The 11,332-nt window shown below is 44.5% G+C and overlaps 1 protein-coding gene across 5 annotated transcripts in view; it reads right to left on the bottom strand.

Annotated features, from left to right (window-relative positions):
- Nucleotides 1–945: 945 nt before the first annotated feature.
- Inhba (inhibin subunit beta A) overlaps nucleotides 946–11,332 on the bottom strand; it is a 19,128-nt gene continuing 8,741 nt past the window's right edge. For all 5 annotated transcript variants that reach the window (XM_029547517.1, XM_029547516.1, XM_029547518.1 and 2 more), the window contains 2 exons: nucleotides 10,570–11,072; nucleotides 946–1,945 (listed from right to left, as the gene is read on the bottom strand). In XM_029547517.1, coding sequence (XP_029403377.1) covers nucleotides 1,059–1,945; nucleotides 10,570–10,957 — 1,275 coding nt within the window. In that variant the 5' untranslated portion in view covers nucleotides 10,958–11,072 and the 3' untranslated portion in view covers nucleotides 946–1,058. The remainder of the gene's footprint in view (nucleotides 1,946–10,569; nucleotides 11,073–11,332) is intronic.

Genomic DNA, 11,332 nt, shown 5'->3' with positions numbered 1-11,332 from the left:
CCCCCACCCAAAGAAAATACTTGTTAAATAAGGATTAGACAGGTCAAACACCATCGTAGTGCAAATAGTAAACGATAAAAAAAAAACAACATTTACAAAATATAGAAATGTTTGAATCCAACAGATGGACAAACATATTACTTTCAAGTATCTCTCCTTGAAGAAAATAAAAATTAATCAGGTTACTTCCAATACAAAAAAAGTCTCTCTTTTTGTCCTCTTTCAGGTAAACAGTTTCAAACCTCTTAGGTTGCATAGTTCTAGGATCATAAGCACCTTAACGAAATGTAACTTGGAATTCTTTTTCCCTCGGTCTTCCACTCTCTCCACTCTTGTTCTCAATGGTTTATGTCGCTTTTGTCTGGTGGCAAAAGTGGTACAGAAAAGAAAATGTGACCACCTGCACAGAATTGTTCTTTTACATTATGTGTATGCATGTGGTGTGTGGAAACACCTCTGTGTTTGTATGTGAATGTGTATGTGTGCGTGTGTGTGTGTGTGTGTGTGTGTGTGTGTGTGTGTGTGTGTGTGCTGAAATACACAGAGATAGTGTCACATAGACATACTTATGACCTGGGTAACTGGGTGGGACTGGCCCTTTAAAACTCATGGCTTTCTAGACATTATTTGGGTTGTGCTAACCCACATTACTGCAGAATAGACAAGTAGACTTCCAGGCTCACAAGGGAACCGCAAGAGGCAGGAGAGAGGACAATACCCAGTTTGGATAAAACTGATGCAATCAGTTTGGTTTTGGAAGAAATGAAGGTACACCATTCTCTCTTCTCCCCTCCCCCAATCCCTGTCTCCTTCACTGCTTCATCTCTGAGCCCTGCCTTAGGATATTTTTCCACATCTTCCTTCATCTGTTTCATTAGGTCTTGTTTTCAGTTTAGTTTTTGTTTTTTGTTTTTTGTTTTTTTTTGTGGGTTTTTTATTATTATTATTTCTATTTTTCTGGTTGTTTTGTTTAGTTCAGAAATCTTATATTTTTTTCTTCATTTTGCCACTGTCTTCTCTGGACTCTCTAGATCCATTTTCTCTGGAACCTGGCGACTCTAGGAGCAGCCACACTCCTCCACAATCATATTCTGAATGTCCTTTTTGATGATGTTTTGACCATCATCGTAATACAGCATGGACATGGGTCTCAGCTTGGTGGGCACACAGCATGACTTAAGGTTGGCAAAGGGACTGTGACCCCTCATGCGGTAGTGGTTAATGACTGTTGAATGGAAAGAGAGTGAGGACCCAGAGGTGCCTGCTATGTGGCTTGGGCACTCCCCCTCACAATAGTTGGCATGATAGCCAGAAGGAGCAATGATCCAGTCATTCCAGCCAATGTCCTTGAAGCTGACAAAGAACTGTTTCTTACAGCAAATGTTGACCTTGCCATCGCACTCCAAGCCCCGCCTACGCCTGCGATGAGGATGGTCTTCAGATTGCCTAGCCTGCAGCATGAGGAAAGGTCTGTGTGACTGTTCCTTTTCTTCTTCCAGCCCTCCGTCACTTCCATCTTTCTTCTTTCCATCTCCATCCACCTCTTTCTTCTTCTTCTTGCCCAGAAGCACTAGACTGGCACCACTCTCCTGGCACTGCTCACAAGCAATCCGCACATCCAGGGAACTCTTTCCCTGGTCCAGCAGGCGCTGGATGCTGCTGGACACTGGAAAGATGTGCCAGGTACTCTTCCGAGCATCAACTACTTTCTCTGATAGCAACAGTTCACTCCTCTCCCCCTTTAAGCCCATTTCCTCGGCCTCATCCCCCGTGTCCAAGCTGCCCTGTGGGTGCTTCTGCTGCTGAAATAGACGGATGGTGACTTTGGTCCTGGTTCTGTTGGCCTTGGGGACTTTTAGGAAGAGCCACACTTCTGCACGCTCCACTACTGACAGGTCACTGCCTTCCTTGGAAATCTCAAAGTGCAGTGTCTTCCTGGCTGTGCCTAAAGATAAAACGAGAGAGAGAGAGAGAGAGAGAGAGAGAGAGAGAGAGAGAGAGAGAGAGAGAGAGAGAGAAACACTTGTTAACTAACTTCAGGGAACAAGAATCTTATCAGCTATTGCACACAATACAGAGTAAGCAATTTATAGCCCACGCATGAAATAAAACTGCTTCCATGTGACCACTGAGTCACTGAGTTGAGAAGGGTTTTATAGTGTGGAAATGTTTGAAGAAAAATAATATTTTTTTCACATGTTCAACTTTACCTGAAGTGTAAACTTTAGTACCTGTGAATGCAGTTTTATTAGGACAGAGTGAAGTTTATTTCTTTATATACTGCCTGTGGCCTTGCTTCACTTATACAGGATTGGGTAGTGATTGGAGACATGACTAACAGAGGCAAGTGTGTAGACTGTGCTCTTTGATGAAGGAAGCTGGGGCTTCTGCATCTACTTCATTCACTCCTTCGTTTTAGTTTAATGCATTGAATGATAATGGTGAGCCACCGACATTTGAGAGCAGAGACCTCAGGTCTGCAAAGACCTAACAGAACCCCATAAAAGAAAACCCTGGACACCTGAGCAAGTCGGGGAAGATTCTTCCACAAAAGCCCAAAATCTTGTCCCCTGTAGCTATGTGTGGGTCAGTCGAGGACATACTCTGTGACACATGTCTTCTTCCTGTCACCACCTGACTTAAGTCCTCTGTCAACCCCACTACAGCAGCAGGCTTTTCATCAGATGGCCTTTAAAACTTTAAGTCCGGCCCTTCTCAAGTCATGCCTCCATCAAGCAGCTGAAGAAACCTTCCCTGAAGGTGGGTTTGATTGTCCCCTCTGTTTCAACCTTTGGTTTTCAGTAGTCAAACTTCCCATGACTTTGGACTGTACGCCTCATATAGGTCCATGTCTCTGTGACCTTGCTATTTCTGCCCTGTGAACTTTATGCACTCAACTCACTTCTAGCAGTGACACTGGCTGTTCCTGTGCCACCCAGAGCAGCCAAAACAATGCTATCCAATTGGACCCTGCTTGGATTATCCCAAACAATTATCCAATCAGACCCCACTTTCCTCTTCCTCCCTCCTCCTCACCCTCATACCAATTCAGTTTAGGACATCTGATGGCCTAAATCTTATGCATCCCGTTCACTGTCATGCTGTACTATGCAGCAGAGGTAGGGAATTGTTTGATAACTAACAAATGGGAGCAAATTAGCATTGAACTGCCTTACATTAAGAAAGCAACTCCTATCTCTGAATTCCTTATTTTTACCTCTGTTCATCTAAAATGCACCAAATCAATACCAAAAGCATGTTCCACTTTCTATGTGCTTTTAAAAGAGAATATAGCCCAGCAATTACTCAGATCTACCTAGTTATAGAGCCAGAACCTTGTTATTTCCTTATCTTTGCACAGCACAGTTTCAAATGCTCTGCCGCAGAAGGAAGGCTTTTCTGTGCATGGTACACTGCAGATCCCCAGCTCCATCTAACCCGCTCTGTAGAATATGACTACAGTATTGATCAATTCTCAAAGTCCCCTGTTATTTGTCTAGAAGATGGGGTAGTAGAGGCATTCCTTTGAGTGACTCCATATTTTTGTTAGGAGTTAAAATAAATAATTAAGAGGAGATATTGAGTCCATAGCATATAAAAGCAAGGACCAGTAAGGAAGAGCAACATGGTTAATAGTTTTTAAAGTGAAATCCTATCTCACCCTTTGCTAAGGTTGAGTGAGTTTATTGTTGGTTGGTTGTTTCTTACAAGAAAGTGAAAGACTCTAGGAAGCAAAATCTAAGATGGTAATTGCAGCAGATCATGTGGTGGTAAGGTACAGGGGGGAAGGGAAGAGGGGTCCAGAGAGGTTAAAGCAAAGGAGGGATAAGGTAAAGAAGGCTCGGAACAGCTCAGGTTCCTTTGCTGTATGGGATGCATCTGCTATTACCTTTAGAAAAAAAACCTAGCTACCCATCATTTTTCCTTCCTGCCTCTAGGCAGGACCCTTTCTAAAACTCTGAGCTTCTCAAGGTGTCAGCCCCCAGATAGAGATACCAAAAGTAGCAGCCAAATGAGAGAAGCCAGTGGAGACTGTTTCTTCTCTAGGAAACAGCTCTTGCCTGCCTCCTGCCTGGCAAGGTTCAGTAGGTCTCAGGCAACCTCCTTCCAAACTCTGGTCTGCCCCCACCCACACTTAGCGCGGGTGTGAGGGTAAAGAGGCAAACAAGAGGTGCTGACCTGCTCATACCCGGCTTCCCATAAACAGTCCTGGGCTGACAACTGCAGATGCTGCAGTAGGGACAAGAGAGGATTAATTGGCACGCTAGAACAAGTGACAGTGCATAGGGAACTGCTTTTTGTCATGGCCAGCAAGGCTGAGACCAGGTGCTCCTGCTACACAGCCTACAGGATGGCCCCTAATTTCATGGGAACAAGTTTCTAATGCGTGAGGTAGCCCCACCCCTTCTTCACAGGCGGCTGTACTTGGAAGCAAATGATTTAGTGTTCCTGCAAGAGGATCGTACAAAGAGAGTGCTCATTAGAGGGGGCTCAGTCTGTCAGGTGTTGTTACATTAGGCTCAGAGAGTCGTCATAAAATGACTTTCAGGCTGGTCTTGGCTGACAATTAACTGCAAGCCATTGCCTGTATGTCACGGGAGGCAAGAGCGCTGATTTATGCAGCAGTTTAATTATCCAGCCGAAAGCTTCTGCTCCCTGTATTTGTATCCATTCTAGCTTGCTTCATCTCTCCCCCATATTTCTGACATTTGGATTTTCCCCTACTAATTGACATGCCTGTCCCCTCCTTCTCCTGGTGTCCATTTCTGGAACTGCTATTTGTGTATTGCATGATATTTTATCAGGGAAAAAAAAAATAAAACTGAGATCCAATTTCATGAAAATGCTGTTGCCGTATGCCCAGGAGGACAGGGGGAGGAGAGAGACAAGTCTTCCTCCATTTACCTCATGCGCAGGTACATTTTACAAGTTCTATTGTATTCTGACTTATTAAGCAGTGCATTGTTTTTTCTTTTCCCTTAGCTTTCATTGCAGAAGGGTGTTGGGGGTGGGGGGAGGGAGTGAGATGGACGAAAGCTGAAGTGGACTGACCATTTATCAGACCTGTTGGTTTCAGAAATATATTACAACTCTCCAGTTAGTTACATAAGAATCAAAAATAGAATTAGTAGACGTTCTATTCCCTTTATCTGTATTACCTGGGAGAAATTACTCTATTGCAGTGCTGTTTCCAGGAGGCCCTGAACTGAACATGTAATGATTTGGGAAAAGGAAGAAAGCTACCTTAAGGATGAAATGTTTAAGGCTCAGGTTCCCATCCATTTCAGGTCTGATTTAAGTATCGGGTGCTGTGAAATCCCGAAATGAATGCCTTCCCACGATGCTGCGGCGTAAAACATGGCACTGGTGTGTACAGGTGTGTCCTGGGTTCCTCCACCAGGCCGCAGCTCCCCAGCTAGAGCTGCTTGTGCGTAACCTTTCATTAACTACTCCCTGGTAACATTCTTTTCCTCCTCGGTGCTATTTTTTGTCCTGAGGCTTGTGAGCAAGGCTTGGATCACACAGCCTGCTCTGACTGAGTAACTCAGCATCAGAGTCCCACGCAAACCCATGTGGGTGATAATATCTCATCACCGAAGCCCCCGTGAGCTTGGTGGACGTGTACCAAAGCAGAAGAAAATGGGCAGAACATTCAGTAGGGATAAATTCTGTACCTTATAGAGAATACCTTTGAAATGCTGCCTGGTGGGGGACCTCGAGAGAAAGTCTACATAAGCCTAAAAGAAGGATGCTTGGTAGCAATTCTCTTTTGCTTTCAGGGGCTCTCACTAGCTTGATCATGAAGGTATGCCAGGGCTTAAGTAAACAGGCTCCTTCCTAACATTGGTATGCAAATTCCATATACACAAAAGTCCTCCTCTCAGATTTGTGGAATATATGATAATTCCCCATTAAATAATCAGTATACACATAAAGTTTCAGCTTAATTAGCCTGGTTTTCCTCATCAACATCCTGAGTAAAATATGCTGCCCTTTTACAAATCGGTAATAATGACGTCTCTGTTAATGTAGAAAGCCTTGGCCTTCACAGTGCACATTTAAACTCACCACGAGGGGAGCACAGCTCTGCTGTAAAATATGTGTTACTTAAATTTTCCATTCTTCATCAAGTTTCCCTGTGCCTAGATACAGTCCAGTCAGTAGCATGAAGGGCCTGCACTACAGCCTGTGCGTTTTCTCGGGCACTAAGTCGGCCTCTGGATGGCTTCCAGAGGTTTCTGCAGAAGGCAGTGAGTAAGATCTGAAAGGTTATTTTTCCTTTGACCCACAGTAGAGAATCTTGCCGTTGCAGGCATATTAGCTTGCGTGTATAAATTATCCTGTCTAACCATTTACCTTTAATACCTCTCCTTGGGATCCATTTTTTTAATTATTGTAACTCTTCAGGCCTGAGTCACTTAACATCCATTGCCTTTTCCATCTAAATAGTGATGTAAAGGGTTAAATGTCCAAAACAAGCAGCTTACTTCATAATATAAATTTAAAAAAAAAAAAAAAAAAAAAAAAACTCAAGATTCAACCCAAGAGTTTTTTTATTTTTCCTAGAGTTCCTCAAAACTTTTACACTTTTAATGTTGAACCCACGAACCAGTCAAGCATAAAGAATTCTGAACTAAAGTGAAGAGATCATACTCAAGCTTGATAAAAGAAGGGCCAAGTATTTTCATGTGAAGTGCCTGGGAAGGTATTCCTTCTCCATGTGAAAGCTGCATCTCTCCCCTGACATATCCCCATTCCCACTCCAGTCCACCCACACCACAGGCAAAAACCCCCGTGCTCATCTCTTGGCACATCCTTCCCCCACGGTTTCTCTCCACACTTTCAGCTGAGAAACAAACGCGTCCTCTGCAGCTGAACTCCATGTTCCTACCAGGCGTTAAATAAATAGACTCTTTTTCCTCCCTGTTGGAAGTCACTTGTCATTTGTCCCTTGTGAAAAGCATTGATGAGGTGGGCAAACTAGGAAGCAGAATTGGGGGAGACGGAGACGGAAGATGTTGGTATAAAACCCAGGCAGCTGTGTTAGGGAAGGACTGTGCTCCTGTCACTGTAGCTGATGATTCTCACACATCCCAAGCCCCGCTTTGTTTGTTTTTGAAGTGCATCACTCCTCTGCTGCCCCTGGAGCTGTGGAATGTTCATGTGGACCCCAGTACTTCCAGTGCTGTGTCTCAATGTACTCTTACAGGTAGCTGTGCATCTCCCAGCTTATAAAACCTTAACTCTGCAGGAAGGTGGGGATGTAGGGAGGAAGTAGCTGATACTCTTCGAGATTAAGGTGCTACAGGCCAGGGCTTCAAGTACCCACCAAACTGCCTTTCTCAGAGTAGCCGAGGGTTTAGGGATGCGCCCTCTTGTGGCCAGTCTTTTTCAAATTCAGATAAGTGTGAAACCTTTAAAGGTTCAGAGGTTCAGTGAAGTATATAATAAACAAGACATTTCAAAAAAAAAAAAAAAAAAAAAAAAGGTTGGGGATGGAGCTGTTGGTGTTTACTTCTTTGGAGATGGCTTTCTCCGGGTGTGGAGAAGTCGTCTTCAGGTGAGCTCATTTCCAATTCAAACCTTCTGTACCTGGTGTCCTCCGAGAGGGGAGAGGTAGGCTACTTTAGACAACACCTGAGTAGTGGATAGTTTTGCAGGTATCACTTCTAATGTTTCTATATCCAATTTAGCAAGAACTCCAGTAAGCTAATTGTGAAAATCAGCAGCTGACCATGCCGAAATCTATGCAGACTCAATAGCAGGCTGTTACTGTACATTCATTGAGCATCTACTATAAAGTAGATAAAGCTCAATGCATTGGCAGAGAAGGCCGATTTCATTGACAATTGAGGTCACAGTCATTGGATTGGCTTGACTTTCCCATACTGCTGTTCCTCTGAAGAAAAAAATGAGGAGTAATGGTATGGGGCCAGTCATACAATGAGTACGCTAACTTTGGGAAGCACTCTTGGGTGACACCTATAAAAATAAAATCAATTTCACTTGTTGGGACAGATTGCAGGGAGCTTGAGAGTGAATGCCTGCTGCTTAGCCAATGCAACTCAAATCAACGTCACAAAACCAAAACGACTTCCCACCTGAACACAGGACACATTCACTTGAAAGGTCGGTACCACAGCCATTACAGTCCCTTCAGTCTCATGTATTTCTCAGCTTTATCTAATAATCTTGAGTGAAGAGGCCAAAGTAAAACATGCATTCCCATACAAGGGATCTTGCTATTGAAAAGCACATCTGTAGTATGTTTACAGGTAACATGCATTGACTGCACTCTATGTTGTCCAAATGGTTATAAAGAAAAGAAAAAAAAATTGCCCCTTTCTATTCTTGAAATGTGTCGGTGACTACATAGCAAAATATAATTGTTTCAAAAACAACAAGACAGATCTTTGCAGTTCATTTTCACACATTTTCTCTGGCTAATAAGATAATAAATATGTTTCCTGAATAAGCACCATGCTTATGTCACACCCTATGCTACTTGGATAGTAAGTTGTACACTATGATCTTACTTGCATTTGTGAAATTATATTAAATCAACTCGAAGTCAATGTGTGCTACTTTTCACATGAGAAAATAAGCAATTGTGACAAAAACACCATGTTCCTGGACTAGAAGGAGTTTCCTCTTATAAATTTTACACTCAGTCAATGTGTGAGCCCAGTGAATCACTCCTGTAAATAGTAGCTCATTTTCTCTCAAACTAAACAACAGAGAAGCAAAACTGACAGGATCCCCCTTAACTGAGAAAGCTATTAGCACTGAGAAGGTCAGAAGTAAAAAGAACGAAAATGACCTAATTCTTTGCCCTATCTCTAACTGCCTAGTGATAGGTTTTCTGTACAAGCCTTGTGTACGTCAGAGGGAAGGGTACAGTGCTAACATCCACTGTGCCATTAAACATGGCGGAAGTCACATATATACCTAGTCACATGATACAGTGGATTCCATGTTAGTAGAAACTGCAATTGTGGCCAACACAGGGGAAGCTTGTACATAGAATCTTCTATGAGTCACATTGTCTCAGGACCAGGGCCAATCTCCTAAAGCAGAGAACCCATCCCCCTCACAGACCAATCAGCTTTGGAAAGGTTTTCTTTCTCACCCTCCAACCTGTCTTTTTCCTCAATGTAGCTCAGGAAATAAAGTCTCAATGGCCAAGGGTTGGGGAACTGGGTCAAAAAAGGAGCTAGTTAAGGAAGTATGGACAGGACTAACCTGTCTAAGGAGCTGGTGGGGTACCAAGGCTTCGCCCACAGGAAGCCACCAAGCCAGCTGTCTCCTCTCCCCCCCTTCCCCGAAAGAAGGATGCCCAGGTCTTGCACAGCTTTCTTGAAAACAGAACATCTGAGTTAACAGGCTTTCAGGATTGGAAATTTTGAGTGTTGCCTTAATTGTTTATACTGCTGCAGCAAACTTTTAAACAAAATGCTGGGAGTCCCTGCACACACTTCACTAGCCCATATGCTCTACCAAACAAAACAATGGCATTCCTTTCAAATGGCTTTGGCAAGGGATCCTATTCCTTAGCCTGGCATCTAACATGAAAGTAAAGAGGTATTAAAACATCTGTGTGCCCAGTTCCCACAGACTGGCAGTAAGAGCTGTATCCTCCTGACTGAAGAGGAGTTCTCAGTTTAGAGCCTGGGCTTTGCACAGGTATTTTTCCTCCACAGCAACAGGTTAGTGTGGTCCTGAGCCAAAGATTAGAATCCAGGGAAGTTTTTCCTCTTAAGGATTGAGTCGTTCAGCATAGGGTCTGAGAGCCCATTATCAAGATTGCATTCCTTGGCAAAAAAGTTCTTAGTCACTTTACAAAAAAATAAAACTGAGCTGGGGGTAAGGTTCGCTGGCTTTTTGTTGGTGTCGTTCATTCGTTGCTTCTGTTTTTATTTTGTTTTTTATTCTAAAAACAAAAGTTTCAGTGTTCCAAAATTACTCACTAATTCAATACCCTACGAGTTGCTCTTTGCTTTTTGTTTTTTTTTTTTTTTCATAGAGGCAGGTTTTCCAGAGGTGAAAATGATTGTCACTAATAAATATGCCCAGAGTCTGGCTCCAATGTGGCCTCAGATCAGACATTTAAAGGAAATTTGTTCTCAGACAGAGCCACCATCAGTGCCTTTGCACTCGGCCCCCAGGCTCGCTCACTCCTACCCCAGAAAAACTTTGGATGGGGTCCAGATGCTGCCTCTGCACCCCCAAACCCCCAAATGCCCTGCTTTCATCTGCCTGATCAAATCTGGTTTCCTAGGCAGGGCAGTCAGGGAGCCCCAAGAAGCTCCAGACTGGCCCAGGAGCTTCCTCTCTGGGTAACCGCTGAGTTTATTTAGCAAGTGTAAGCTAGCCATTGCGGGGCAGGGCTCCCTGGCAAAGAAGTCCTTTCCCCCTCCTCTGCCTCTCCGGCGCCGCCGCCACCACCACCACCTAATAACTAATAACCTTCCCGGACAGTCTTGAGCTGGAGGGAAAGAAGTTCCTGCTAGGACTGTCAACGAAATACATTTCCCCGCCCCCGCCCCCACTCCCAACGCCAGCACCCACCTGACTCGGCAAAGGTGATGATCTCCGAGGTCTGCTCCATGAGTTCATTCATTTCGGCCCTCCTGCCAATGTCGTCCTCTATCTCCACATACCCGTTCTCCCCCACTTTACCCACATGAAGCTTTCTGATCGCGTTGAGAAGCGCCGCCTTGGGCACCGGCTGGGTGACATCGGGTCTCTTCTTCAAGTGCAGCATGTTTAAGATGTGCTTCTTGACAGCCTCTACCATCTCTGGCTGAGAGTTAGGTCCATCCTTCGGAAGGGTGGCCAGCGCACAGGACGGGCAGTCCGGGGCTGAGCCGTGCCCCTCGGATCCTGGGGTGGGGGAACTCCTTACTATAATCCAGCAACTTGCCAACAGAAATCCTCTCAGCCAAAGCAAGGGCATCCTGGCAGCAAAAGTCGTGTGGTTGCCTTCTTTAAAGGCCCTGCTTTTCCTCCCCACCCCTCACGCACAGGTTTTTTTGGACTTTTTTTTTTCCTTCTCCTCTTCAGCAAATTCTCTGGAACAAGAGCAAAAAGTTTTCTGTGAAGTTTTGTTTGCAGGTTCCCTCTCTGAATGCAGTCAGTGCTGTAGGTTTGTGGCTGTCAGGGAGGAGGGTTCTGACTGTCTCCGAGTAAAAGAGAAGGAAGGAGGGAGGGAGAGAGGGAGGGAGGGAGGGAGAGAGGGAGGGAGGAAGGAAGAGACAGGGTGGGGGGAGACAGAGACTGAGAGAGGATGGGAGGGAGAGACAGGGAGAAAGGAGAGAGGGGGAAGAGAAGA

The sequence above is a fragment of the Mus pahari genome, chromosome 16 (genome assembly GCF_900095145.1).
Source record: "Mus pahari chromosome 16, PAHARI_EIJ_v1.1, whole genome shotgun sequence".
In the NCBI taxonomy this organism is placed as follows: Eukaryota; Metazoa; Chordata; class Mammalia; order Rodentia; family Muridae; genus Mus; species Mus pahari.
The sequence above is the reverse complement of the archived record's forward strand: the minus strand, read 5'-3'. Positions and strand labels throughout refer to the sequence as shown.